At 56.4% G+C, this 27,987-nt stretch overlaps 11 protein-coding genes across 11 annotated transcripts in view; 5 read left to right on the forward strand and 6 right to left on the reverse strand.

Moving 5' to 3' along the window:
• VDAG_05320 (succinate-semialdehyde dehydrogenase) overlaps nucleotides 1-550 on the reverse strand; it is a gene marked incomplete at its 5' end in the record, with an annotated part of 1,851 nt that extends 1,301 nt beyond the window's left edge. Inside the window, one exon of the mRNA XM_009652215.1 lies at nucleotides 49-550. Within this exon, the coding sequence (XP_009650510.1) occupies nucleotides 49-550 (502 nt within the window). The remainder of the gene's footprint in view (nucleotides 1-48) is intronic.
• A 1,013-nt stretch (nucleotides 551-1,563) lies between these two features.
• VDAG_05321 (uncharacterized protein) lies at nucleotides 1,564-3,402 on the reverse strand (the record flags this gene model as incomplete). Its single annotated transcript, XM_009652216.1, has 5 exons — nucleotides 1,564-1,981; nucleotides 2,043-2,290; nucleotides 2,381-2,930; nucleotides 3,081-3,256; nucleotides 3,346-3,402. The coding sequence occupies 5 exons, from the start codon at nucleotides 3,400-3,402 to the stop codon at nucleotides 1,564-1,566; spliced, it is 1,449 nt and encodes a 482-aa protein (XP_009650511.1).
• A 752-nt stretch (nucleotides 3,403-4,154) lies between these two features.
• VDAG_05322 (uncharacterized protein) lies at nucleotides 4,155-5,144 on the forward strand (the record flags this gene model as incomplete). The annotated part of the gene is made up of 1 exon (XM_009652217.1): nucleotides 4,155-5,144. One exon carries the CDS (start codon nucleotides 4,155-4,157, stop codon nucleotides 5,142-5,144), a length of 990 nt encoding a protein of 329 aa, XP_009650512.1.
• Nucleotides 5,145-5,219: 75 nt separating this feature from the next.
• On the reverse strand, nucleotides 5,220-8,028 carry VDAG_05323 (uncharacterized protein; the record flags this gene model as incomplete). The annotated part of the gene is made up of 6 exons (XM_009652218.1): nucleotides 5,220-5,781; nucleotides 5,831-6,247; nucleotides 6,304-6,407; nucleotides 6,604-7,665; nucleotides 7,732-7,929; nucleotides 7,987-8,028. The coding sequence occupies 6 exons, from the start codon at nucleotides 8,026-8,028 to the stop codon at nucleotides 5,220-5,222; spliced, it is 2,385 nt and encodes a 794-aa protein (XP_009650513.1).
• Nucleotides 8,029-8,384: 356 nt separating this feature from the next.
• On the reverse strand, nucleotides 8,385-9,198 carry VDAG_05324 (3-alpha-(or 20-beta)-hydroxysteroid dehydrogenase; the record flags this gene model as incomplete). Its single annotated transcript, XM_009652219.1, has 2 exons — nucleotides 8,385-8,408; nucleotides 8,470-9,198. 2 exons carry the CDS (start codon nucleotides 9,196-9,198, stop codon nucleotides 8,385-8,387), a joined length of 753 nt encoding a protein of 250 aa, XP_009650514.1.
• Nucleotides 9,199-10,000: 802 nt separating this feature from the next.
• VDAG_05325 (3-isopropylmalate dehydrogenase) lies at nucleotides 10,001-11,184 on the forward strand (the record flags this gene model as incomplete). The annotated part of the gene is made up of 2 exons (XM_009652220.1): nucleotides 10,001-11,095; nucleotides 11,161-11,184. The coding sequence occupies 2 exons, from the start codon at nucleotides 10,001-10,003 to the stop codon at nucleotides 11,182-11,184; spliced, it is 1,119 nt and encodes a 372-aa protein (XP_009650515.1).
• Nucleotides 11,185-11,479: 295 nt separating this feature from the next.
• Nucleotides 11,480-14,653, reverse strand: VDAG_05326 (DUF747 family protein; the record flags this gene model as incomplete). The annotated part of the gene is made up of 3 exons (XM_009652221.1): nucleotides 11,480-12,148; nucleotides 12,204-12,854; nucleotides 12,905-14,653. The coding sequence occupies 3 exons, from the start codon at nucleotides 14,651-14,653 to the stop codon at nucleotides 11,480-11,482; spliced, it is 3,069 nt and encodes a 1,022-aa protein (XP_009650516.1).
• Nucleotides 14,654-15,752: 1,099 nt separating this feature from the next.
• VDAG_05327 (dienelactone hydrolase) lies at nucleotides 15,753-16,630 on the forward strand (the record flags this gene model as incomplete). Its single annotated transcript, XM_009652222.1, has 3 exons — nucleotides 15,753-15,805; nucleotides 15,879-16,263; nucleotides 16,310-16,630. 3 exons carry the CDS (start codon nucleotides 15,753-15,755, stop codon nucleotides 16,628-16,630), a joined length of 759 nt encoding a protein of 252 aa, XP_009650517.1.
• A 154-nt stretch (nucleotides 16,631-16,784) lies between these two features.
• Nucleotides 16,785-18,809, reverse strand: VDAG_05328 (choline dehydrogenase; the record flags this gene model as incomplete). The annotated part of the gene is made up of 5 exons (XM_009652223.1): nucleotides 16,785-17,688; nucleotides 17,750-18,109; nucleotides 18,157-18,205; nucleotides 18,292-18,663; nucleotides 18,725-18,809. The coding sequence occupies 5 exons, from the start codon at nucleotides 18,807-18,809 to the stop codon at nucleotides 16,785-16,787; spliced, it is 1,770 nt and encodes a 589-aa protein (XP_009650518.1).
• Nucleotides 18,810-20,054: 1,245 nt separating this feature from the next.
• VDAG_05329 (modin) lies at nucleotides 20,055-22,211 on the forward strand (the record flags this gene model as incomplete). The annotated part of the gene is made up of 2 exons (XM_009652224.1): nucleotides 20,055-21,147; nucleotides 21,202-22,211. The coding sequence occupies 2 exons, from the start codon at nucleotides 20,055-20,057 to the stop codon at nucleotides 22,209-22,211; spliced, it is 2,103 nt and encodes a 700-aa protein (XP_009650519.1).
• Nucleotides 22,212-24,477: 2,266 nt separating this feature from the next.
• On the forward strand, nucleotides 24,478-27,703 carry VDAG_05330 (cell division control protein; the record flags this gene model as incomplete). The annotated part of the gene is made up of 3 exons (XM_009652225.1): nucleotides 24,478-24,840; nucleotides 24,921-27,539; nucleotides 27,593-27,703. The coding sequence occupies 3 exons, from the start codon at nucleotides 24,478-24,480 to the stop codon at nucleotides 27,701-27,703; spliced, it is 3,093 nt and encodes a 1,030-aa protein (XP_009650520.1).
• Nucleotides 27,704-27,987: the final 284 nt, after the last annotated feature.

Here is a 27,987-nt window from a genome sequence, read left to right on the forward strand (position 1 = left end):
GTCGTTGGCCGTCCATGCTGTCATTTGTGTTCTTCCGGATCGGCAAACCTGCTGGATTTCTCGGTGGAAGGCCTGAAGGGTCGACGTTGTGTCGTCGGCCGGGGATGGCGGACGTCCGGGCCGAGCCGTGCGCGCGGTCGGCCTCGCCGACGAACCACCAGGAAAAGGTCGTCGCGTAGTCAATCTCGCCGAGGGCTTCGGCCATGGGCTTGCCCGTCTCGTGGACGACGATGCGGGCCAGGTCATCGCGCGCCGCGACGATGAGCTGGTGCCAGGCCAGCAGCAGTTGCGCTCGCTTTCGCGGCGTGTACTTGGAGTAGGACTGGAACGCCGCATAGCTGGATTGGACCGCCGGCTCGACGTCGTCTTCGTCGTTGTCGGGGCACGAGGCCCAGGCGTTGCCGTTGCCGGGATCGAGAACATCAAAGGTCTTGCCTTTCTTTGCGGCAACGAACTCGCCATTGACGTAGGAACTGAACTGCAGGAGGTTCTTGTCGGCAAGCGTAAAGGGAAGCTCGCCAGGAGCCGTTGTGTTGTGCGAGGTCGCCATAGTTGGTTGGCGATGGCGGGGTACTAGGATGTGAGAGAGACGCTGGACAACGAGGCAACAGGAGACTGATAAAGAAACTATTGATGTTCCAGAAGTCGTCGGCGCATATCACCATATCACCAAACGTTGCGATGATCGGGCAGTCAATAGTCTTCTTTCCTCATTGGGTATATCTCACCACTCCTACTTGCCTAGGTACCTAGGCAGTTCACTACCTCGTCTCCGTCTGATCATGAGCTTCACGTCGCCCCGCACCGCAGCTCGGCAAGTTGGGGTAGCTCCACCATGGCGCCTGCTAATCCACTGGTGCTTCCCACCAACGAGCGGGGTACAACATCGAGTGAGTGGCACGCTCCGGAGGGGTCCGCGCCCATGACAGTGATCCCTCGAGGCCTGTTGTCGACTGGTTGCTCTTTAATGCTTGTGGTTGGCGGGCTTGCGGGTGCGGCAGGATGCTGGCCCCAAGCATCACTGTCATGAAGGGGGCATGTCATCTGCCAACGAGGACACTAGTAGCTCGGTGGCTACGCACGCCAGGTGTTTCTCGTAAAGACTCTGAGCGGGTATTGAAGCATGGTGTTGTTGAGTATTTGCGGTCATCAACCCTGAGTTCCTCCTCAACATTGCTTGAAGCTTGGTGCGAGTTCATAGCAGCTGTGTTTTCTGGTCAAACTTGACATCGTGGCGAAGCGCTGCAAGTGTGAGGGTGAATGGTCTCAAAACAAAAAGTGCAACCCAGAATGGCCTCATATATCATGTTCGCAAGTAGGCCGACATCTGCATTGAATCCTGCAAAGATACTTTAAGCCATGTGGAAGACAGGGTGGCTTGATATCTGTCCGGACATTGTCTAGCATTCTCCCGAGAGGAAAGACATCAAATTAATCAGCCAACTCTGTCTCCCTCCGCAGCCTGGGATTCTGGCCATGCAACCTGACACCATGTGTGTGATGTAGACACGATCGTAACCCAAGAACTTCGTGACCCCCCCATGTAATACACTACACGCCCACCTAGGCCATGGTTGTAATATCCTCGTCGCCGACTCTCGCCTTCTTTTCATCCACGCGCGCCTCCATGTGGACGACATCGGTCGTCTTGAGGAAGTCGTCCAGCTCCTTCCGCTGGTCGTCCGAGACATCGGTGATCCTGACGGCCACGTCGTCGCCGAAACGGGCCGAGATCTCCTCCAGCGAGAGTTTAGCCGTCTCCGGAAAGAAAAGGTACACCATGGGGATCAGGAAGATGCACCAGACAATGATGACAAGGTAATATTTCCACCCAACAGTGACAATACCGATTGGCGCCGTCTGCAGCAGGATAATGGTGCTCGTGAATTGACCGAAAAGCGAGAAGCCCATGCCGATGGGGCGGATCTCCGTGGGGAAGATCTCGGCGACGTAGAGGTACATGGTGGTGTCACAAAGTGCGCTGACAAGATGAACCTGCCGTCAGCTTCGTCTCCAGGGCCGAGCGGTGAGTTGTGACTTACCCTTGAAAGGCAAGATAGAGAAACACCAAGAAGACGCCGGCTGCGTTGCCGGCTTGGTTCAACGTGCCGCTAAACTCTGCAATGCACGCGGCGAAACCGCTGGTCGTTATGAGGCACCTAAAGAGACCGACGATGAACATCCAGCGACGCGAGTTGACCTTATCATGGAGCCATGCGCCGAGAGGATTGCAGATGACACCGGCGGTGGTGAGCCATAGCGCCGAGAGAAGCAGCGGCATGCATCCCGTCTGGCCGAGGTTGGTGTACAGGATGACTCAATAGTCGTTCTATGGCATGTCAGTCATGTCAACCTAAAGTAGATCTGGTACTCGGCTTACAATGATTAGCGGGCCAGCAAATTCAGCACCCCATTGTGTCAGAAAGCCAACGGCCATGCGCTTCCGATAGCTCTTCTTCTTGATCACAGCTGTCCACGGCGTGCAGCCGATGGCCTTGGGTTTAGCCGCGTCCAACACAATCTGCTCGCGTACTTGATAAATCTCCTCCCGGGCGACAATGTCGTGGGGGTCGTCGTCAGACTTGCGGAGGTTCTGCACCACCTTCCAAGCCTTTTCGATCTTGCCCTTCTGGAGTAACCAGCGCGGCGACTCGGGAATCCAGAAAGACGCGGTCAGCAGGATGAGAGGTGCAAAACATTGCATAAACAGCGGGAACCGCCACGCAAACTCAGGGTTCCGGGCGGTTGCAAAGTAACATGCGTATCCGAGCCAGCCCGACAGCATGTACCCAAAGACAAGGAAGATGGGATGGTGGCCGACGAGCCACCCTCGCTTCTCGGGCGGCAAGAGTTCTCCCATGTACATCGGACAAACGGTGACGAGAATGCCGATGCCGATGCCCGCGAGTATACGGCCGGCTTGGAACATGCTGGCCATGTCAGGTTGAAGACGAAAACACCCACACCAGCGTCGAACTCACCCGAGATTCGCTGCACCGCCTTGTAAAGCGCCGCCGAGAAGTGAGAAAGGGCCACCAATCTGGATACATCTCTTTCGACCGAGAGCTGTAGCAGCCTACATAATGAAGAGTGTGCCTATGGCTCCGCCAGCGCTGTAGATGCCATTCGCTGTCGCGATGGCATCGGTGGTTTTGGATGCATATCCAGGCTCGCCCTGCAGCGGAAGATCGAAGAACTCGTACCAACCAGGCTGTCCAATAGTGCTTCCTATTACCGAAGAGCAATGGCCGTAGGTCTGGAGAAGAGTCAGTTTCTGTATTATTCACATGTAATATTTTTTTGTTAGGGCAAGATCTCACAAGGGATCCAAAATGCAACTGCAACCGTGACCAGTCGGTTGTACGTTGTGGTGCGTTTGGACTTGGACCGAGATGCCCCCATGACTGTTGATGAGTATGCTTTTGAACTCCGGTTAAATTATGCTTCTCTGTTCCCGTGGCCTCTTGAATGAGTGACACGAGGAAGTGTCCGAGTAAATGTGTGTGGTCAACACTAGGCACGTCCAGGAGGTGGCTTGCGGGGTCCCCACGATGCTGAACTGCCGGTTTCTGGGGCCCCGGAGCTTGAGCTGTCTCCACGGATGTACCACTGTGCAGTTGCTTGCCATGCGATTTGTGTGACTGCTATTCGACCTGGGGTGTGATGGTGTGATATTGGACGGCTGCCCCGCCGCCACGTTCGGCGCTCTCCTTCTGAGCGGCATTGAGATCCGCATCGGCATCGCTTCCACGCGTGGGCACTTTCAACTTACTATGCCACAAAATCGATTAGTCGAAGAGCAATGTTTCCCTCTAGTGATCAATAGCGTGATTAAAGGCTGGGGACGGGTTCATGTGGCTGGGGGCATCGCCGTGTGACGAGGTTGCTCGGAGCGTGCCGCCGCCAACACGGAAGCTCAGTTCATGATGTGACTCCGGGCGACAGGCTAAGTCCCCGAGGAACTTGAGCAACATGAAGCTGCTGGAATCCAGCATACGCCGCCAGGAGTGCTTGGAGCAGGAACAAACTGTAGGGAGAGGACGTCGTTCAATCTGCCTTCTCTTTTCTTGACTTCGTGCACTCCCGACGCCCACCATCCCGGATTTCACGCATCGAACATGGGCTCACTCAAGATAAATCTGTCCCTCCACGACATGGAATATGATTCTCTACCGGATCCGCGACGAGTCTGGACGGGTGCTCCTGGCTCGCGAGAAGAGGGGCTCGGCCGGCTTGTGCTGCTGACACCAGATGTCGTGGCCAGAGCTGCCAATTGCATCAAGACCGGTTGCCGTGTGGGGATGAATTGGGATATGAACAAACTCGATGTTGCCAACTTCAATCGCGCGCCGACACAACATCATATTGTTTCCCTGCTCGGAGGCGCCGCTTACGAAGACGTGTACATTTTCAACCCCCAGCAATCGTCGCAGTGGGAAGGGCTTCGTCACTTTTCCGCTGCGTTCCCCACACCAAACGAGCCGGAAAGGCGGCTCTTCTATGGCGGCGTGACGTCGAGAGAAATTGAGGACCGGAATAATACACGAATCGGGCTGCAACACTGGGCACGCGAGGGCATATGCGGAAGGGGCGTTCTGTTGGATTACGTTCGTTATGCTGAACGCCATTCGATCAAGTATAGCACCCTTTCCGACCACGCTATCCCTCTCCATACGCTTCAAGACTGTGCGAAGGAGCAAGGCGTCACGTTTCGCCGCGGAGACTTGCTTTTTGTGCGTATTGGGGTGACGCAGGAATGGGACACCAAGATGATTGCTTCAGACAAGCTCGCATACGCCTCGAGCCCAAACCCACAGCATGCTGGGATAGAGGGAACCGAGGACATGCTGAGATGGATCTGGGACGAAGGGTTCGCGGCTGTTGCGAGGGACGCTATCTCTTTTGAGGTATATCCACCAAAGAAATCTCACTCAAGGGGCGAGGGCGAGGCTGAGGTTTCTGGGGTCTTTCTCCACGAATACCTTCTCGCTGGCTGGGGGATGCCAGTTGGAGAGCTCTTTGACCTGGAGGAGCTGAGTAGGATATGCGAAGAAGAGAAGAGGTGGGAGTTCTTTGTGACAGCGGCCCCGCTGAACATGCCTGGGGGGGTATCTAGCCCTCCAAATTGCATTGCCATCTTTTGAGAGCAGCGCAGATTTCCGTGTCAACCATTGGTTTTCAGATTGAACACGATTTATTGAAGTCATTGGGTACGTTACTCAGAAGCCGTTGACGTCGAAAATGTGCAAAATCTTGGTGAACTGGTCTGCTAATCCCCAGCACTTGAGCCTCTGCATCATCAGCTGTGCGTCCCGGCTGATGGCTGGTACACAGTCATCGGCCAGGATGTTGACGACGGAACCCAGGCCGGCTGGGCCACCATCGTCAATCCACTGCAGCGTGAACTGTTGCTGGGCTGGCTGGTGAAGCGGCACATCGAGGCGGATCGGTGTCTTGCCTCCAGGCATCAGCTCGGCACGGGGTCCATAGGATGAATAGGCGAGGATGAAGACATAGCCCATGAAAGTGCGCATGATTTCGCACGGCGCCGATACGAGATACTCGTTGGCAATTGCTATGATTTGTGCAGCATGGTGAACAAGCCTCCGACTTGATCTTCGGTCTTGGGCGAACGAGGATCTCAGTCGCTTCCGCGCAACCTCGATGCCTTTGTGATGCTTGGCACGCTGGGATATAAGACTGCGGACAATGTAAATTATGACACCTGTGACGTCGTTTGCAGCGTAGAGGTGCGAGTAGTGGCAGAGAAGCCCCGTGATACTAAACGCGGGTCAGCTGAGGTCGTTGAAGGTCATCAAACAAACCTTACTTGTAGCTAATGAGTTCCGAGGTCGTTGAGACGGTGCCCATAGACTCCAGTAACTTCCGTAGTGCACCAAGAAGCGATTGTTTTGACTGCTGGTGGGCACTCAATAAGGAAGTCAGTCCGAAATGCTCGGGCATTGCCACAATCTCGAGTTGCTTCAAGTCCCAAAGCAGACGTCCAATGACCTGGCCGCAAAGTCTCTTAGCCCAGGTACCGAGGCAGCTGGGAAAGGCGTGACCAGCTAACACAGCTTTGAGTATCGTGGATAAAGTAGTGCTCAAGCTCCCAGGTCCAAGGCGGGACCGTAAGGCAACCCAAGCTTGGGCTGAAGGTGCATTCCACAGAGACTCAGTACAAGGCAGCGTCCTGGGTAGTTCACTTAGGTCGACGGCACCCCGGTGGCTTGTGAGCGTGCAAAGACTGCAGTCATACTCGAAAGAGGCCCATGCTGTCCTTTGTTCCTTCTCCCGGCTTACCCAGAGGGACCACTCTTAGTCGGCATGCTTGGGGTCGGTCGCCAGAGAGACTTCGTGACCGTCATCTTCGCCAACACTCCATCGACTACTGAGAAGTCCCATCCCTCTCAGGCTTCCAATGAGTATTCCTCGAGAGCGATCAGCATTTTGATACAGTTGCCGATTCCCAGAACCGAGGGAACAAATCTGATGTAGACAGAGTGCATTGAGGTACGAGATGTTGCAATAGTAGGTTCCGTCAGAAGCGCCCTGTTGTTTCTTAGCGAAGGACGGAGATGTATCATTTAAAGGCTGACATACCAGCCAAGTAATCATCGGCATGCAAATGTCACTGAGTGACCAGGACAACTCTTTATCCCGCTCTTCGTCGGACAACAAAGCTCCAACACATGCCATCGCGGTCAGCAGCACGGTTGGACACTCAGCCGTGTACCAGGTAGGCCGATGAAGTATTGGCTGAATATCGTGGAATCGGGCGAAGTAAAGATCAAGCAATCTTTGCAAGTCACTGAGGGCTTGGGCCGTATTGGCGTCTTGAACATGTGCTGAGGCGGGCAATTCTCTGTCGGACAGAATCTGGATGAGACTATTAAGTGCGTTGTTTCTGTCGGAAGATCCGCCTCGGAAACTGCTTTGTAGTACGTCTCTCAAGGGGGGTAACATGTATCTGTGTGGTGCGGAATCTTGGGCGTGGTCGAAGGGCCATGGCTGAAGTGCCTGCTGTGGCTCCAAGGGCCGTAGTGTTGGGCTTGGCTGTGCTGTCCTCGCTTGTCCTTGTTCAATTGTTGGAGGCCGATCTGGATGTTGCGACGACATCCTCCCTGTTGGCGGGAGAGGCTGAGGAGTGTATGTCTGGCGATCAGACCAGCGTTCGACGGCAGTAGTGTCGATAATCAGAATTTCCTGCAAACCTGGGGTTGACTCGGGCATGTCAAAGTCCAGCCAGTCGAATCCGATTGTACGAAAATCAGGCTGCATCAAGGCAAAATGGGAAGGCGAGATACCAGCGCCATCAGGTTCCAGGGCGTTGATACCGAAGATCGCGTTGTCTGCCTGTCCGAATCCTTCCACCGAACTGACGGCTGAGTCGTTATCGAGGTCATCAGCATGGCGCTGGGTACCAAGGTAGGTCGCGGGGAAGAGGCTATTGCCCGAAGTTGAGTCAGGTGTTTGGAGGATCTGTGGTGTATGTGGGATATCGGTGGACTCGAAAGACGGGTCAAATGCTGAAAAGCCGGCGACGCCCATCACGCCAGTACGCTCGTTGCCATCGAGAGCATCAGGTGTCTCGGACTCGAGATCAGGCGAACGGGAGTGAGATGCGCCGGGAAACTTGCAGATCGCCTGTGCTCCTGTACATGACTGGCAAGGCTGCAAGCGATCGCACTTGAGCTTCTTTGACACACAGCGGTGGCATGATCTCTGGACAGATCGTTTGACGACGAGGTCGACATGGTGAGCGCCGCGCAAGTGGCGGAGGAGGACATTGTTCCGGGAGAATGTTATGTCACAGTGTGGGCATTTGATCAATGACTTTCGGGACGATGGTAGATGCGTAAGACGATGGCGGTGCAGATGGCTGGGGCGAGAGAACCTCGCGTTGCAGTGAGTGCAGGCCAGTGGCTTCTGTCCAGTGTCAGCAGCATACGGCGGTGACAGTGTAAGATGTAACTGTTAGCTTACAGAACCACGGTCTGTAGTTTCGAGGCGTTCGCCCGCCGCCATGGTGTTGGCTGTCTGGTTGTATTGCGAGAAAGACGTGCAAGCCGCACCGGGCGCTTCTCCAGCCAGAGCAAAGGTCAAGTCAAGACAGTCAGGCCATCTCCCCAGGCGTACCTGCCCTGATCTGGGGCGTGCCTGCCCGTAGAAGACCTGAACAAGGACAATGTGGGGATGCGTCGGGCGGGGCAAGATCGCAGCTAGGCAGCGCTAGGAACGCCCAAAGCTTAGGGGAGTCTGCTGTATTACGCGCGCCTGACCTCTACCTACAGCTTAGCTCCATGTACCATTCTCGTCCCTCCCACTTTGAAATAAAACATTTCAGTCCATCCATATTCCCAACACCTTCATAGCAGCCCAACTCATACACAACGCCCTCCGTCAACCTAGCACGCACAGTTAGCCATCATTGTCACCCGCGTGTTATCAACAGGACAGAAGACGTACCTCGATATTGACACCCGTGATGAAAGCCGCCTCATCGCTTGCCAGATAGCAGCAAGAGTTGGCAATGTCTTCCGGTGTCGATGGCCTTCCCAGCGGAATCGTCGACACGAAGCCCTTGCGGTTCTCCTCGGTATCAGGCTTGCCGATGAACAAATGTGTCATGCCTGTGCTGCCCACAACGGGCGACACGGAGTTGAACCGAATTTGGTTCGGACCGTATTCGACAGCCATCGTCTTGGTCGCGTTGATGACGGCAGCCTTGGACGCGTTGTACCATGTCAAGCGTGGCCTGGGCCGCGTGCCCGCCGTGGACGCAATCTGGATGAAACAGCCGGGCCTCTTGTTCTCGAGAAAGTACGGCAACAGCACGTTTGCCGAGTGGTAGACGCCCTTGACATTCACATTCATGACTAGATCAAAGTCCTTCTCCGTCACCTCCTCTGTCGGCTTGTTCGCGTACGTGGCGCCGGCATTGTTGATGACGAGATCGAGCTGCCCGAATCTGTCGAGGGCCAACTTCAGGAGCTGCTCCCAATCCGCGGGTTTTGTGACATCGGCACGCTGAAAGACGGCGCCCAGGTCTTTGGCCACGGCCTGGCCTTGTTCCTCCGTCAGGTCGGCGATGATGACGTTGGCTCCTTCGGCAACGAACTTGGTGGCAATGCCCTTGCCGAATCCAGAGGCTGCGCCCGTCACGATGGCGGTCTTTCCCTTGAGGCGGCCTGACATTGTGCCTTATAGAGTGGCGATGTGACGGTATGGAGTGAAAGGGAAGAGGGCGACAAGGCAATGCAACGATTTCAAGCTGTTTGTTGTTCGACGGGTTGTGTGTTACGGCGGCGTCTGGCTGCAAATGGGATGTTCGTCGAGATCTCAGCCGGCAATCTCCCAGCTTTTGGCCTTCGTTGTCGTCTCAGAGGTAACTACCCCTCCTTCGCTTTCCTGTGACCCATGGCTGTCCTAATAGATTACCTACCGAATTAGGAAAGCAGGTCCAAGTTACCCCAGAATGTACCCCTCAATGGGCCCTAGCCCCGTGGATACTGATCGTTGTCAGTGGTGGCATCCTTGCTGAGCGACGTGGTGGCACACTCCGAGGTGACGGGATGTGCCACAACCCCAACTAGACGGGTCCTCATCAGGCTCATGAGGGGTCCAGAGTCGTGTCAACTCACAAGTCGGCCGCGCGCTGCTTAGCTACTGTCAGAAGCCCGATTTATACCGAGATCGGGTCATGCTTACTGCTAACCTCGCGGTATTCCCGCTGGCTTGGCTTGATTAGCTGCCATGCATCCTTTGCATTGGCATCAAGACTTAAGTAACTACTTGAATCGCGTCTAGTCAGCCCGAGATCGGACGACAGCCGAGAACGCTTGTTCTATCAGAAATGCAAAATGTCTGATGCTTGGAAACTAAGACTAGACACTCACAATCTAAATAGTGCTACAAGTCTGCCATCTTGGGATCCATTAAACTCGGCTGCATCGTTTTCTCAACTTCCAGCGAACGTCACGACCCTACCACCGCAGCCATGTCTGACACAAAGACGTTTCGCATCCTGGTCCTCCCCGGCGACCATGTCGGCCCTGAGATCATGGCCGAAGCTCTGAAAGTCCTCGACGTTGTTCAGGACTCCCGGCCGAACATTCGATTCGAGCGCACCACAGACATTGTCGGCGGCGCCAGCATTGACAAGCACGGCGTGCCCATAACACAGTCGGTCCTGGACGCGGCCAAAGCCTCGGACGCAGTCCTCTTTGGCAGCATCGGCGGCCCCGAGTGGGCCGCCGCCACGCCGACGCCAGAATCCGGCCTCCTGCAGCTCAGGCAGCACCTCGACGCCTTTGCCAATCTCCGTCCCTGCGAGATCCTGGTGCCCTCCCTCGTGGGCAACTCCCCCATCAAGCCCGAGCTCGTCACGGGCACCAAGTTCATCGTGGTCCGTGAGAACTGCGGCGGTGCCTACTTTGGCGAGAAGCGCGAGGACGCCGACGTGGCCTCGGATCTCTGGGTCTACTCGCGCCCCGAGATCGAGCGCCTCGCCCGCGTGAGCGCCGCCGTGGCCCGCATCCTCGGCGACGGCGGCCAGCAGCCGGCCACGGTCTGGAGCGCCGACAAGGCCAACGTGCTCGCCAGCGGCCGTCTCTGGCGCCGCGTTACGTCCGACATCTTCGCCCGCGAGTTCCCCGACGTTGCGCTGCAGCACCAGCTGGCTGACAGCATGGCCATGCTGATGGTGCGCGACCCGCGTCGCTTCAACGGCGTCATCCACACGGACAACACCTTTGGCGACGTCCTCTCCGACATCTCGGGCGGCATCACAGGCACGCTGGGCGTGCTGCCGAGCGCAAGCATCTCGGGCGTGCCGGGCGAGGGCCGATGCAACGGCATCTACGAGCCCGTTCACGGCAGCGCCCCCGACATCTCAGGCAAGGGACTGGCGAATCCTGTGGCACAGATTCTCAGTCTGGCCATGATGCTGCGGTACTCGTTCCTGCTCGAGGCGGAGGCGTCGGCCATTGAGAAGGCTGTGGTGAAAGTCCTAGATGCGAAGGAAGCTGGCGGCCTCGAGGTCAGGACGGGAGACCTGGGCGGAAAGTCGACATGTAGTCAAGTGGGAGATGCTGTGTGTGATGTTTTGATAAGATTGCTTTGACGAGGAGCAGACTGTTTACTGAACTCTTGGCGGAGCTGGTTTGTAGCCTGTCCCGGTGAGCGTGAGGCATTCGAAGAGATGGCACAACCACCGGGACAGGTTGGGGATGCTTCGTTGAATAATAAAACTCGTTCTGTTGTTTTGCGCTCCTGAAAACTCATCCTCCTTGTCTCTTGCCTTGCCTTGACATGTGCTCCTGGGGGGGGGGGGGGGGTATTATATGCGTTCTGAGGTTAAGCACTGGTCTCCAAGGGACCGACAAGGACAAGTAGTCGACACGACAATCACAGCCCAGAGCCTTTCTCTGCCGAACAAAACTCGCTTGATTGAATGATGCATGAACTACCCGGACGCCTACCAAATGCGTTTCGTAACCATTTCATACCGCTGAACGCCGTGATATTCACCCTCGGGTGGTTTATCGGATTTCGCCGGCCGCCCCTTGCCAGCGAGGCCCTCGTCCTTATCGGCATGGATCCATCGCTTCTTCTCATCCGGAATCTCCACATGCCCGTACCCACCCAGCCGCTTTCCTTTTGCGTCATATGAGTCTGGCTCCGCCTGAGCGGTAGCAATAAGATGCTCCTTCTTCTTCATTTTCGCATACCGATCCCTCGAGTAGCGGAGAAGGACCATGCTGAGCAGTATCTTGAAAACGAGCAGAACCAAAAAAGCGATGAAAAACACAACAAGCATGGTCACCGCAGCGATGACATCGTCGGTCGACCAGGAGAACCAGGAGGCCTTGCCGTTCGAGGAACCATTCGCTTGCTGCCCGTACACTGCCCGACCCAGTGCGTCCCGCAGAAGCGAGTCCAGTCGGTCGAGCGCAGCCGTCATGGCAGGCGAAGACGGAGTGGCTGACTCCTCTGAGAGAGACGTCTGCGTTGATCTGATGATGGGCGCTGCAACTCGCGTCGAGACAAACATGTGATATGTCTGAACAGACGCCCTGATGAAGAGGCAAGCCAAGGGCAGCGTAGCAAGTCCAACGCGCCGAGTCAGACTAGGCCTGACAAATGCCTGGACACAATTAGCGGAAAGGCCATGACGCGCAAGCGGCCAGGGGAGAACATACGTTTGTGTAGTAATCCTTGCACAGAATGTCGAGGATTCTACTGTAAAATGTTGGTCTGATCTTGTTGAACTTGTTGATATACGCATGCTTGATGGTATCAACCAGAATCTCGCTTCCTATGACGATGAGAAATGGTGATAGGACCTCGCCTGACCACAGCCAGGATGGCAAGACGGTGAAGCTGTGAGGTAGAATGAAGGGGCTGTGCTGCGGTTTGGTACTTGACACCTTCAAGTCACCGCTGAGACCAGCTCCAGGGATGGAGAGACCACCGACCTCCACAACGTTGCGCATGCCAATTATGAACAACATGAGCCAGAGTTGGAATCTTTCCGTGATGTCTGCGCAAGTCAACTGGAAGAGATTGTCTTTTTCAAAACGCTTGAAGACGGTGCTCTTGACTTCGACGAATTGGTTTGACAGGAGCAAGGTCAACAGAGCGTTGGAGTACGAGTTGACGGCCACGTTGAGCGTAATGACCTGGTAATACAATGCAACGGAATGTATGCAGTTGTAGACGAGAGCGAGAAGGAACAGTCCGAAGGGGAGCAGCAGCTTGGAGCGCCCCGATTTGTTGCGTGAAAGCGCTTCAGTGCTCAGCAAGCATTCAAAGATGTCCTGGCCCAAGGCGGACAGTAGGCGGTCCCCAACCTGAATCAAAGTTAGCAACCCGTCATTGCCTTCAAGACACAGCTACTTACCTCGAGCACATTGTAAATGACGTAGAGCTTGATGGCGTCTTGACCTCGAATCACGTGGTACATTCGGCTCGCATCCAGGTTCATCAGGAAAGCCGAGCTAAAAAGAATGATGGCACCTTGCAGGATATCGGCCTTGTGCATGGATGTCAGACTCGACGGCATCGACTTCGTCCTGCGATGCCGGAGACTGCCATGCGATCCGTGGTGCTGGTGGCTATGGGTACGACCAAGGGGATGACCATTGCCATTAGCCTTGGCATCCATGTTCAGACGGATTCTAGAACCAGTGTCGGGCATGTGGTTGTCGGCGGCCGCGACCGTGGCCAGATTATCGTGCGAGCTGGCAGCCCGCTTCAATCGACTCTGGCTTTGGCTACGACTGAGCGTCCCCGGCACGGCATCGCACTCATCGCATTGTACGTGAACAGACGGCCGGCGTCCTCGGGACCACAGTCGACCAAGTCCACTCCAAACATAACTTGCTATCCATCTGGCTTCCCTGGCCACTACGTAGACCCACCATCGGATCAAGACGCCAACGGCGACGCAAAATCGGATAGGCAAGATTGTAAAGTTGTAAAGCCAGGCGTCCAAACAGGCTAGCGTTCCGAACGAGAGCGTTCTCTCGAGGTAAAACGGAATCAGTAGAACGTTTTTGAGGCGCTCAATCTTGACGGCATTAGACTCGTAGGGAATATCATTCGTATGCGAGTGGTGAATGTACAAGGGGCTCGGGCGTTGCGTTGACAGCTCGAGTTGAAGGTGGGTCGGGATGGACATGGGAGGCAGGGGAATGGAAGGCGGCATTGGTGATGGCATGGCCGGCTCTACCGCCTGCGGTCTTAGATACGTCTGAGGTGTCGTCTTGGGTGTTGAGAAGACGGCGGTGCCATTTGGATTAAGGTTCAGCGGCGGAGGGCGGAGAGAGGGGTTCAGCGAGTTGCGTCGTGGAGGTGAAGTCCGTGACTGGTCATGTTTTCGGTTTCCAGGCGGCGTGGATAAGGTTCTTCCTGTGGTCGGTCGTCTCCATTGTTCGTAGGCACGCGATGTTCGCCCGCTATCAGCAGTCAAGGGACCTGTCCTCGCGCTGTCGGGCAACTGATGGGCCGACTGGCGAAGGCTCTTGATCTGCTCGGCCAGGGAGATGCGCGGGGACCGGCCATGGTCTGCTCCATCGTCCGACACAACGGCGACAGGCAGGGACTCGGGTTCGGTCAGCTGCTGCATGCCTGCTGCAGAAAGACGCCTGACCTGTTCGTGGCCTTGCGGTCTCTTGGAGCCAGACGTGTTTCGAGGCCGGTTGCCGAACCCGTCGGCTTTTGGCTCAACTGCCGACACAGGCTCAGACACTGTATGCGACTTTCTGGGCCTTGTAACCTCGAGCGCTCCGCCAGAGGAGATGGAGTCGGAGGAGGTGTCTTCGTCCGAATTCCCAGCATGAATGGTCGGCAGGGCTGAGGCTGTCGGGACAGGTGGTGCAGAGGCAGGAACCGTGGGCGGTGAAGGGAAGGGGACCACGGTCGTGGCGATCGTCCTGTCGGAAGAGTGAATGGTGGCCTCCGCATCGGCAGGAACGTCGACAAGTTCCGGTGGCGGCGTAGGCATCTTGGAAGCCGAGTCGACAGCATCCCGGGCTGCTACGGCAAGTTCGACCTTGCGGTCATGGTGGTGAGCACCATTGGCGGCACCATTGGTGGTAGGGGAATGCGTCCCGCGGCCATTCAACCCCGATCTTTCGCTACTAGCCATCGGCGTCCACTGTAGTCGCCATTCGGGGGGGAGGGGGACTGCGACAAAGTCTGGCGAGAGACGAATGAGGCTGGCTGTTGCTGTCGAAGAAGGAGCCAATGAAGTTGTGGTTGAGGTGCAAAAAGCAGCGCGGTTCGCAGTTCGCAGCAAGCACTCTTGCGGAGATGTGATAGCCTTGCGTTGGGCGATGCAGTGTGTCTGTGTACCTGTACTTAGTGAGTAGCCCAGGCCAGGCCACCCAGAGGCTCGTGGCTGTCGGTGCACGTAGGTACACAAAACCGCCACAGGCAAGGTAGAGGCTGGCCCCACATGGATTGACAGCATCAGAACCAATGCCGCGCGCATGTCCCACCTGCGTCGAGGGTAGTGGGGTGGGAGACGGAAGCTGTCTTGGCTGTGCAGTGCTTCCACTAATGGGTACCTAGGTACTTTAGGTACCTTACCTTACCTACCTACAGACCTACCATATCCAGGTCGGTACCTGCGCTCCAGTACCTGGGCCAAGTGATCGCATCGCCAATCTCTAGCGCCCTCCTCACGACCACCCACATCCACCTCCAACCCTAAGACCCCGAATGGCCGAGGTGCCAGCATTCGAGGGCGGGGTTCAATGCGATGGCGTACCAAATTTGCATCCGAACCATGGCACGCCTGCGCGGAATTTGGTTGACGTGACCCCGCGCCTTGACAAAGCCAGATCCCCTCAGCGCGTGGCAGCTAGCTCGGCCGGCTTGGTTCTTAACTCCAGCTTGTCGTTATCACCGACACAGATCGCGACTTGTGCCCGGGAACGGCGCCCAAGAACTGTGGGTTTGTGGATTACACTTGCGGGGGCTACCACGTTCGCAGACACCGAATTCCCCTCGATATGACGCGATGGCGGCCAGGTCGGCACGGCTAGTGACACTGGAACACAGGACCCTGACCCAGTTGTATCCGTACCTCGCCCAGGGAACCGGGGAAATATTTATTAAGAGGGCGTCGACAAGTCCGCCGCCTGGTGTAGGCCTTTTTTGTCACCCCATCTCTTGCGCTTCTTCATTGCTCGCCTTGACGACGGCCACTCAAACAACAGTACCACCACAGACACACGCTCACAATGGCTTCCTATCCCCCTGGACAGTGCTGCGCCGCCACCGGCTTCAAGCACGAGTGAGTAGCCTGTCCCCGCCCTCCTCGCCCTTCTCACCCAAGGCCGCAACATACTAACCTGGCCGGAATCCAGGGGCACACCTACTGGCGAAGACATCAAGATCGACGCCGGAAAGATCGCAGCCTATGTGGCCAAGCCCGCCGCTGACAAGAACAAAGCTGGCGCTGGCATCATCTTGATCCCCGACATCTTTGCCATCTCCAACAACAGCAAGCTCCTCGCAGACCAGTTCGCAGGCGCCGGCTACACGACCTTGATTCCCGACATCTTCAACGGCGACGAGGTCTTTGATTGGGGCAAGTATGATGTCATGAAGTACATTACCGAGGGCGCCCACGGCAACAACCCGCACACGCCCGAGTATGTAGACGCCATCGTCGTCGCCGGCATCAAGGCCCTGAAGGAAGACTTTGCCATCACCAAGGTTGGCGGCGTGGGATACTGCTTCGGCGGCAAGGTATGTCAACATTGCGACCCAATTCAGGACGAGGCTGACCATATAGTACGTCGTTCGTCACTACAAGAGCGGCATCAACGTCGGCTACACGGCCCACCCCAGCTTCATCGAGGAGACGGAGCTCGCTGCCATCACTGGGCCTTTCGCCATCTCTGCTGCTGAGACGGACACCATCTTTCCTGCCGAAAAGCGCCACCAGAGTGAGGTGATTCTGAAGGAGACTGGTCAGCCCTACCAAATCAACCTCTTCTCCGGCGTTGAGCATGGGTTTGCCACCCGCGGCGACATGAGCATCAAGCACCTGCGGTTTGCCAAAGAGCAGGCCTTCCAGCAGGCCGCCGCCTGGTTCGACTACTTCCTCTTGTGAACTGGAGAGAACACGGCGCAACATGTGACGACGAAGGCGGAAATTGCGACATGTAGGCACCCGTCAAGGATATGAAATTTTATACCCCCGTTATCCTGCGCAGCAAATTCTACAGTGACTTGGTGATTTCGGTGGTGGGCATGTCTACATGGCCCTAGGACCACGCGCTCTTAACAAAGTCAGCACACCTCTCAGCCACCATGTACGTAGCGGCCACGGTGTGTGCACTCGGCAGCCTCGGGAAGACGCTCGCATCGGCGACGCGCAGATTTCGAAAACCGTGCACCTTGAGGTCCTGCCCGACAACACCACCTTCCTCCTCCTTTGCCATACGGCACGTCGATGTCACATGAAGTGTGCTTCTGATTCTTTCCTTGACGAACTTGTCAATCTCAGCATCGGTTGCGTCGCGCCAGCTGCCCTGCGTGGTGCCCGCTCGGACACCAGGCGCGCGGTGCCACACTGTTTCGAAGGGATATCCCGTGGTGCGGAAGCGCTCGATGAAGTGCATTGCGAAACGGGTCGCCTTGCGGGCCACGACCCAGTCGCGGTCGTCAGTGACAAAAGGGTGATACATCTTGGGGTAGGTGAGCGGGTCATCCGACGCAAGCTCGATGCGACCGCTTGAGAAAGGCTGCAAGAGGGTGGCGTAGAGGCTGTAGTAGCCCTTCTGCTTGACGTACTCGTCATCCATCGAGTGGCCGCAGAGGATGTACTCAATGTCCGGTATGTTCTCCTGCCGATGTGCGTCCAGCGTGCTGTTCTTTTGATTGTCGGAGTGCTTGACTTCCATCGTCTCGTCCTCAATGGCCCCCGAACGAATGAATAAACAGTGCTGCATCGTCATAGAGGCGAAGTAGCCTGTCTTGAAAATGACAAGCACGAGGAAGGACCAAATGGCGACAAGTGGCCTCAAGAGATAGATCCACGAGTCTGAGGGCAAGACCTCGAAAGCGATACCGAAGGAAACATGGTCCTTCAGATTTGCGCCGACACCCGGCATGTCGCGAATGACGGGAATATTATGCTTCTCGAGCTGGGGCTTGGGTCCGATCCCACTGCTCAAATTAGCACGCTGAAGCACGAGGCGCATCACACACTTTCTGGCAGGGTGCCTACCTCAGCATGAGCACTTGTGGCGAGAAGAGCGCACCACAGCACACAATGACCTCGCGCCTCGCCTTGACAAAGGATTGCCGGGGGCGTCTCCTTGACTCGCCATCGACGAAGTAGACGCCAGTCACCTCACTTCCGTCCTGATTCACCTCTAGTCTGGTGGCCACAGCACCGCCGCATATTGTTAGGTGGCCTTGCCTTTGAATGACCATCGGTTTTGGGAGGTAGGCCAGCTGCGAAGAGACTCGGCGTGCTTGCTCGTCAATCATGAGATCCACGTCGAACAATCCAATGGCTGGTCCACTAGGATCGTTCAAATCACCACCTACTGGTATCCCAAGATCGTTGGCCGTCTTGGTTAAGCTATAATCGTCAGCAATTTAGTTGTCGTTTTCGCTGCATCAACGTACTAGTCCTCAACAGTGAACAGTGATTTTTGATGTTTAAGCAACAGTGGTCCTGGTCAAGTGGTCAGCACAGGCCCCCTTTGAATGTTGTCAGTTTGTGCTAGACCAAACTACCATGTTGACCGCGACCTGGTGCACCAGGATGGTTCAGAGACGCATTCTCCATCTTGCGGAAGTATGGCTCGCACTCCTTGAAGGACCACTTGTCGTTGCCACATGCTGCCCAGGAGTCATACTGGCCCGGTGTGCCCCTGGTGAGCATAAGCCCATTGATACGCGAGGCGCCACCGAGGGCACGTGACGTGTAAGTGTGAACCTGCGCGCCGTCCCAACGTTCATCGGGCTCCGAATACAGTACGCTGACCTGGGGACCGTCCTTTTGCGGTCCTTGGCTCAGCAGCGGTGAGCTCGACAGCCAGTTGTCCTTGATCTTTCCGCGAGAGAGGACGAGAACAGTAACGGATGGGTCTTCACTGAGGCGAGCCGCAAGGGCGCAAGCAGCGGTTCCACCTGCAAAAGGACATCAGTAACATGCCCAGACCAGAAGCGCAAGCAATGGGAAATGGCATACCGCCGACGATAATATAGTCGAATGTCTTGCCATCAACATCTGCCACAGTCTTCTCAGGATACCTGGGCGAAAAAGGCCACACCATCTTGCTGCCGTCAAGTATATACTGATACAATTGGAATGCACATGCAAGCGTAGAACGGAGTTGATTTGAGGGAGGGTGACTGACATTTATGTTCTCTGGTTCCATCCATGTAAGAGAGGCCGGTCTATCCGAAAGTTAGAATCTTATGATACCTTGTACGGTGTTCCTAATGGCATCAACAGCCAATCACACCAATCAATGAGCGGAATCAAAACCTGCAACCGTGCCTTGCAACATCATCAAGGTCCTTGATATCACTAAATTTGACAAGTGAGTGACCGTCAGGGGGTTGCTTGAAGAATCCAGCCGATACAAGTGGCCAAGCACGTACCGGGCGGGAGGCTCAGCAAACGACGGGAGGGCCGTTGGCGGGAAGCAAGCCCCCGTGCGCCGCGGTTTCCCCGTCCCGTCCATCCTCTTCACCCGATCCTTGCTGGGTCCAGATCCTTCCGACTAGGATGCAACGGGACAAATTTGCGTCTCCCACCACCCCAAGTGCAGTTAGGCTGTCGACTGTTGCCAAGCTCCATCCCCCAGACATCATGTACTTTTTCCACATTCACATTGTCAATGCCAAGCAACACGCCTTATGCCTGAGATGACGACGACAAGAAGATGGTCATGTCGCTTACCTAGATCGCGCGGCATGACCTACCCTAGGATGCCCAGATTGACAGTCACGAGCGGCTGAAGTATGCCTAAGCACCATCCAGAACCAGCCCTACTCGACAGGCGGACCTCAACCCAATGGCGGATCCATGCACGACCAGGGGACCGGCCCCCCCTCCCCTCAGATGGAGCGGCTGTGCTAGCTGGCCACGCTGGTTGTGCTGTGCTGCAGCTCGAATCCCAACCACCCGTCCACGCACGCTCTGAGCCGCCCCTGGATGCTCCAGCCGCAGCCTTGTTGCCCTCGAGCCGTTTGGGCCCCAGAGCGACTGGCCGCGTGGGCAACAAGTACTCCTTCGGAGCCCGCTGCCACCATCGCAGATAGCTCTCCGACCTTTTGTGATTTCGTCACACGACATTCCGGACCAGAGGCGGACAACTGACTGCCTCTGACGACCACCAAGTACGCTTCCGAGATATATATACTCGCTCGCCTACAATCCTGTGTACCTCGAGCCTCGAATCCAGGCACCGCCGTTTCTTCCCCCGACCTTGAAGCCCGACGACCTTACACGAAAGCCGGCCTCAACCCCCACAACCTGACTTCTTGTACCGCCTGGCTACAGAATCAACACGATGGGAGATAGCAACAGTGAGCTGTACGTGGCGATTGCTGCTCTGCTCATATCTCTTGTTGCCCTTGCTGCTTCGGTCCTACAAGTCGCCCAGCAGTACTTCGCCTCTGCCACCGGCTACGCCAGCTGCGACGAGAAGGTCATAGGCAAATGGTCAAGCTCTACAATACGAATCTTAAAGCCATACGAGTTTCGCTTCGAGGTCCAATATCAGGCTCCGGTCATCTTCCTCTGTCGCCTCGACAACAAGAACGGCCCCGTGCCGGACGTTAAAATTATTCCTCTCGTGGGAAGCGACGAAAGCCGTCGAGAGAGTTGCAGTGACATTCAGGAGGACGGTCGCAACACACAAAAGTCCAGCCAAGTACAGAAGGAAAAATCCACCCGAGTAAAGCAGAAAGAAGCCATACACACCGCAGACAATGAATTGGCTTCCTGGGTTACCTTGCTGGCAGCCTTCCAGCGAATGGAGCATGATTCGAGAGACTGGCAACAGAAGCTCCTCGAGAAGCCACTCCGTCCTCCAACAGGCGAACCGCACAATGCACTGTTGAAGCCCGAAGAGGTCGAGGAAGTGGAAAAGAAACACACGTTGGTCGTTGCCTTGCAGAAGAAGACAAAGAGCTGGGATACGATGCCGGCAGGCGTCAAGAAGCCGTATGCAACGACAACTTGGTGTCATATGGTGGAGATGGCTGCTCTGCTCGGGATATACTGGAGCGAATTTGACCGATCGCATGACCGCTACCGAGCTGAAGGCAACGGTTACATGTTGACGGGGGAGAAAATGACCGACCTTGGTATCATGTTCACCTTTCAAGTCTACGGGAAGAGCGAATTCAAAGCCAACCGCATCATCCCGGTTGAGGAGGTGAAGGACCTGTGCTTCGGGGTCGTGCCAACGATATTTCGACGACCCGAGGCGGTTGACATGCGACGTCTCACAGATGACCGCCAGGATCTCAGCATGCTCAACTTGTCCAACCGGATTGAGATTTCAGAGACACTGGGCCTTATTGGTTGCAATACCAACACGGTCAACTACTTTGCTCGTGAGGACACGCAGAACAAGCGTGTTGCTCACCTCTTTCCAAGTAAGCAGTTCTCCACCACCGTGTTGACGACAAGGGGCCCTAACCTCATCGCAGTCGCTTTTGAAATCATCGGCATGCTAGGCCGGACTCTTCACATCGATCACAGTGTCTTCCGATGCCTCCCGAACCCTACAATGTATTTTTGGAACACGAAGACATTCTCGCTGCCAAAGCTGCTTGATGCTTACCTCAAAGAATCCAACAAGCACGGCGTTCTGAGTAACCAGGACTCGAGGGTTATGCAGGCTATCCGGCGGCACGGCAGAAGAGTGCAACTGCAAATGAGAAATGCTGGCTCCAACGGGCGATCGAGCTTTATGTTGCTCGACACTCTCCATCACGCCCTCGACGCCATGGATGAAGTGTTGACTGGCAAGGCCAAAGAAAAACGACCCCCGCTGCCGCGACAGGGCACCACGTACTCCAACCAGAACCCAGCGCTGTCTGTCAAGAAGAAGCCAGACGAGCAGAGGCCAACCGACGCTACAGAAGACCAGAATGAGACGACGCGCCGGCAAAAGGTGACGGACGTGCTGCGCAGCCACATTCAAGAAGTTATGTATGGTCTCAACGAAAAGGTCAACGAAAAGGATGCCGAGGCGCAAAGCCCCATCCAGTTCGACGGCAACACAGCACGATTTGAGGATATTGATTCCGCAGCCCCCGAGGACAAACAAGCCAAGCTTATGGAGGTTTATTTCCAAGCGATCCGCAACAAGGTCATCGGCACGGCTTTGCGTTCGACGAAACGGCGCGAATCCCTAACCCCGATGCTGCCACTGGCCACGCCAAGCAGCCAGAAGCGGACCGCGGGTCAAACGATTGTGGAAACCTCCGAAGACGGCGACGAAGAAGACGCAGAGGACGAGGATGAAGACGATGATGTGGCAGAGGAGGATGAGCTCTGGAAGCTGCCCACAGACGACGTCTCACACGAAGATATTTGGTGCACGCTTGTGTTCCGGATGATCTGCTGGCTGATGCTTCATGACTTCAACAAGAACGACCGACAAATCTCGAAGAGCGAGCTACGGGGAAGCCGACTGCCCATCTACATTGCGTGAGGCTTTGGTGTAGGACGCTATGAACGAGGGGGATGGCTGGCAGGAAAGAAGGTTTATGAATGATGACATGCAGGGGAGCATTTGCTAGACTATCTTGACCAAGTACAGAATGAACACTTGTTTCCGGGCATATTCTCGGAGCGTCACATCTACACATAGGTACAATGACCTCTCGCGGCCGGCCCGATGCCTTTGACGGTCCCAACAAAGGTCTTTGCTACCGCCCAAGCCGCCTAAGGTACTGGTATCGGTCCCGGCTTGGGGATCACACAGACCAGCGTCGGGCTTGCCGTATTTGTGGCGGGTACTGTGGCTGAGCAGAGACTGCTCAGGAGGTACACAGCAAGCACAGGTACCTCACCCGAGGTTCTTGACGGCGGCGCTCAGTAGTGAGAAGCGCCTCGCCGTGGACGGACAATTGACTGGATGTTCTACGAAGCGCGGAGGGTTCAGCGAGGGACCCGGGTCGCACCAGACAAACACTTTCTCGGACGTTCCAGCACGAGGCGGCGACGACGACGGTGCAACCAGACCACCAAGTGTCGGCGAGTCTCCAGAGGCGTATCCGAAAGTGCCGGAGGGCGAGTCCCGGTCCGAGTCTCTTTCAGGGGCGCTGCTTACCGCCGGATGCCTCAGAAGCACTACACGGCACGAGAGGCAACAGGTGAACACCAACAAGTCTGGTTAGGGTTTGGGCATGTGGGCAGGATACGCAGCCAGGCATTTCGTTACCAGGCGAGGCAGGCACGTAGGGCTCGGAGCGTACGGCTGAGGTTGTCATCTTGATGTAAGCGAAATCCAGGAGGCAGAGGAATGTGAGTGACGCGCAGCTGCCTCACCCTGAGGCAGAGACGCCAGTGGATTCATCAGCATATTGCCCCCCCAAGCTGCCTGGAAGGCACTGGCACGACGCTGCCGATGCCGAACCGCCCCCTGATGTGACCTTAAAGCCCTCGAGTCGAGACGCCGGTGGGAATCAAGGAACGCAGGTAGCCTCATGCGCTGGTCTGTGCGGGGTCAGCCACTGTTAGCGAGAAAGTACCACAGGCGGGAGGATCGTGGGGAGAGTGACATTGGCCCCTAAGGCCACGAGCCTGACTCGTCTGAGAAGAGCCCCTCGGCTGCCAAAGAAAGGAAAAAAAAAAAAACTCGCCTCCAAGGCAGGCAGGCCTTGGGAGGGAGGCGAGCAGGGCAGGAGAGACTAGGAGAAGAAGGGGTGAGTGAGGGGGGCCAAGGGGCGCAGAACGACAGTGCGTGCACAGTGTCGAGCTGGGGGCAAAGGGCTCAAGGCAGGCGGAGAAGCCTAGCCTCCTTGCCTCCTTGTCTGCCTGTCTCCTGGGAGGCCCCTAGCTTCCTCGCCTCCGGCGCCTGGCTGTCCCCGACCGCTCGCTGTCTCACTGCGTATCGCTCTTGCCGCTTGCTTCAGGCGCACTTGGCACTGGTCACTGGTCACTGACCACTCACAATCGACTGACTGACGAGAAAAGAGGGTCCGTTTTTTTGGATGCAGGTGCAGTGCACGAGGCATGGCAAGGGCCGGGCTGTAGGGACGGGCAAGTGCACTGGCGGATGGATCCTGGTTTCTCAAGGCAGAAAGCACAGTAGAACCACCGCCAGCCAGAGAGACACATTCCTCCTCCTTGACCTGCTACTCCTCCTCCCACCATCACCGTTCGCCGGCTACCTCGAACCCCGTAAGCAGCCGGACTCTACACACATTCTCCTCCACCACTCCTCCTCCTCCATACAACTGCCGACGCTGTTCGACCCCTCTCGAAACCTCTCCCGACTTGGTCGCTCGACCACTGCGACCCGACCTGCCTTGCATCCTCCCGGACGGGGATTTCTACTGGAGGGAACAAGGGACAAGTCACAGCACAACAAGGAGGCCGAAACCCCCCCCGCCCTTTTACTCCGCCGCACACTTGACCATGATCTGGCCTTGACAACAACGCATCTCTTCTCGAACTCGATCTTTACGAAGCATCACGTTTCCATCCAAGTCTTGCAGCCTTCGTTTGTCACTTGAACACGCCTGGGCCCAGCCTCCATCACTATCACTACTTGTCATCCCTGACGAATTGTCGCTGGAGGCGGAACACCGCTTGGATCAAACCCAGCCCTTCTCAACCGCCACCAGTTTCTTCTCCCACGCGTTGTCGACTTTCCCCGATACCGCCCACAAACTATTCAGCCTTGATCCATACCACAATTTTTTCCTTACCAACCTTACTAGGACGCGGGTCTCTTCGACCCTGCTGCCGTCATGACACCGTCGCCAGGTCCCCCGCACGCACCCGCCGAAGCCAGGCGACCGGCCTCCAGCCAGACCGTCTCCGTCACCTTTGACGAGGACAACAAGGCCGTCATGGGCCCTGACACATCCCACCTGCACTTTGAAGTCTCCGAATGCATTGAGACCAAGACTGTCACGACGACCACGACAACTAAGAGAACGTACCCGCCTGTCCATGTCCGCGATGCCCGACCCCTCGGTCAACTGGATGGCAAGGAGTACCCACTTGCCAACAAGCCGCTACCGCCTGAGCTGGCCAGTTTCTCCTACAACATCCCTCACACTACCCAGCAAGGTGTCGACCAGACCGTCTCCCGAATGCTTCCCAAGAAGGTATTTGACAAACTTTTCTAAATCCCCAACCCCCGTTTCTCGTCGCGTCCTCGACATGGTTTGCTAACATTACCTTGTAGCGCACAGGTAAATCCCTGCCAGTGAGACACTCGGCAGGCCTTCTCAAGGACGACGAGTCAACGCAAGAATCCGCTCGCGCCATTCCCAAATCTCCCACAGAGGCCTATTCCCGACGATCACGACAGCTGAGCGCCCGACAAGAATCCCCCGATTTGAGTTCGACCCCTTCTCTTGGAAAACAATCGAAGGAACTGAAAGAAGCTGGCCTGCCTCACCCCGACTCGGTGTCGAACAGGCTCCGCCGTCACCTCGCTCGCAACACCCAGCGTGAGAGGCCAGCCGGCTTCCTTGCCACTCCGGACACGTCTGAGATCGCCGGCAGCAGCACCGAAAATCTCACGCGTCCCAGGTCTCGACATCTCACCCGGAGCAGCCGCACCCCCGAGGCTACCAGCGTACCGAGCGCCCACCAGATGCAAGAGGCTCCGAGCCCTGCCGACAGCCCGGCCCACACCGTCTTCAGCAGCAATGTGGCAACCCCACCCATCACCGATGCCGACGACGAGCCCTTTGGTGACGCCGACGAGTCGCTGCAGCAGTCCATTCGAGCCCTGAGCGCTCGTCCCTCTTTCGACACGGTGGCTGCCCAGGATGCGAGTCTGCCTAGTCCCAGGCTGTCCCCCACACTGGCTGCTGCCCAACTTCACACGGCGGACTCGGAAGATGTCGATGACGAAGGCCGACTTATTACCACTGGTGATCGGCCCTGGTATCACGAGTCGCAGACGGCAGATGAGCTCGATGACTACTCTGTCGTATCGACCGGTGATGGGTCGCGAACACCATCTGGCATGGCCGATCCTCAACATACCATGTTCGACGTGCGATCCATGATGGAGACATTCGACTCCATGCCCAACGAGATGAAGAGCTTCATCATGTACCAGTTTTTGCGTCGTTGTCCACGCAAGACCCTTCGACTGGTAGCTGACGCTGTTACCCCTGCTCTCAAATGCGACTTCCTCAAACAACTTCCTCTCGAGCTCAGCTTCAACGTTCTGTCATATCTTGACCACCAGGATCTCTGCCGAGCGGCCCAAGTTTCCAAGAACTGGCGCAACATAATTGATACCAACGAAACTGGATGGAAGGAGTTGTTTGATCGCGACGGCTTTACCCTGCCGAAGGGCGAGCTCGACAAGGCCATAGCACAGGGCTGGGGCTGGCAGGATCCGGTCGGCGCCATGGGCGCCGAGGTTGACCTCAGCAGAATCAATCTCATGAGCTCACAGGAGACCGAGGTCGCGAAGACCCTTGCGAAGCCCGATCCGACCGCAAAGCTCAGAAGCGCAAAGAGGAAGCGGGGTCTTAACATTGGCGGCGCCGACCGGTCCAAGCGGAGGGCGAGCGCGCAAGAAACGGCCCGCGTTGAAGCTGCACATGGTGTGGCCAGGCAGCACAAGTCGGCAGGTCCTCTTTCGGCTGCTAATGCCGCTGCAGCGGCCGTGCCGAATCCCAAGATGGGGCTTCCCAGCCTCCAGAAGCTACATCTCTACAAGTCCCTGTACCGCCGCCACCACATGATCCGTCAAAGCTGGACGAGCGGCAAAGTCAAGCCTGGCCATGTCGCTTTCGCTGCTCATCCACGTCATGTCATTACTTGTCTGCAGTTTGACGAAGACAAGATTATCACGGGCAGTGACGACACGCTTATTCATGTCTACGACACGAAGACGGGCAAACTGCGCAAGAAGCTTGAGGGCCACGAAGGCGGCGTTTGGGCGCTTCAGTACGAAGGCAACGTCCTCGTTTCCGGTTCAACGGATCGATCGGTTCGCGTTTGGGATATTGAGAAGGGGTTCTGCACTCAAGTGTTTTATGGACACACGAGCACAGTCCGCTGTCTCCAGATTCTGATGCCCACCGAGATTGGCAAATCGCACGACGGATCGCCCATCATGATGCCACCGAAGCCGCTCATAATCACCGGATCCCGTGACAGTCAGCTCCGCGTCTGGCGGTTGCCCGAGCCAGGCTCTCGTCGTTATATTCAGACGGGCCCCCCTGCCAACGACGCAGACTGTCCGTACTTTATCCGCACACTTACCGGCCACACGCACTCGGTTCGCGCCATCTCAGCACAAGGTGACACACTCGTCAGCGGTAGCTACGACAGCACAGTCCGTGTCTGGCGAATCAGCACGGGCGAGTCACTTCACGTACTCCACGGTCACTCGCAGAAAGTGTACAGTGTTGTGCTGGACCACGAGCGCAACCGATGCATCTCGGGATCAATGGACTCGCTGGTCAAGATCTGGGACCTCAACACGGGCGCTTGCCTGTACACACTCGAAGGACACAGCTTGCTTGTCGGTCTGCTGGATCTCCGTGACCAGAGGCTCGTATCAGCTGCAGCCGACAGCACGTTGCGCATTTGGGACCCGGAGAATGGCAAATGTCGGAACGTCTTGACGGCTCACACTGGCGCCATTACCTGCTTCCAACATGACGGCCGAAAGGTCATTTCAGGCAGCGAGAAAACCGTCAAGATGTGGGATATCCGAACAGGCGAGCATGTCCAGAACCTCCTGACGGACCTCAGTGGTGTTTGGCAGGTCAAGTTCGATGAGCGACGCTGCGTGGCAGCTGTTCAGAGGGGCAACTTGACGTATATTGAGGTAAGGATTCTGCGAGCCAGGAAACGATTGTCCTGCTAACTGTGATGTTCTAGATTCTTGACTTTGGAGCTGTTCGAGACGGCCAGCCGCCCGAGGAGCTGGGCGAGCGCAAATTGCTCAACGAGGCTGAGCACAGCACACTGATGGCCGCTGAAGACTTGTAGTAACGCGGACGGAACATGGACCAGCATTCACACGGAACGGCGAATGGGGCGCGGGATATGACGATTTGATTCTTACTGCATCACACCATACCCATTACGGCACGACAGCATGATCAGAAGGACGATCACGGAGGTACTGCCGAGGACTTGCTACTGGAATTAGTTTGGCGTTTGGTTTGGGCGGCTTCAGAACGCCGCGGGGTGTCGGAGAGAATGGAATGCACATACGCGTCGCTTATTGCATACTTGTAAGCTTAATCAGGCCATCGGAACTCGGACCTGGG

The sequence above is a fragment of the Verticillium dahliae genome, genomic scaffold, assembly GCF_000150675.1.
Source record: "Verticillium dahliae VdLs.17 supercont1.10 genomic scaffold, whole genome shotgun sequence".
In the NCBI taxonomy this organism is placed as follows: Eukaryota; Fungi; Ascomycota; class Sordariomycetes; order Glomerellales; family Plectosphaerellaceae; genus Verticillium; species Verticillium dahliae.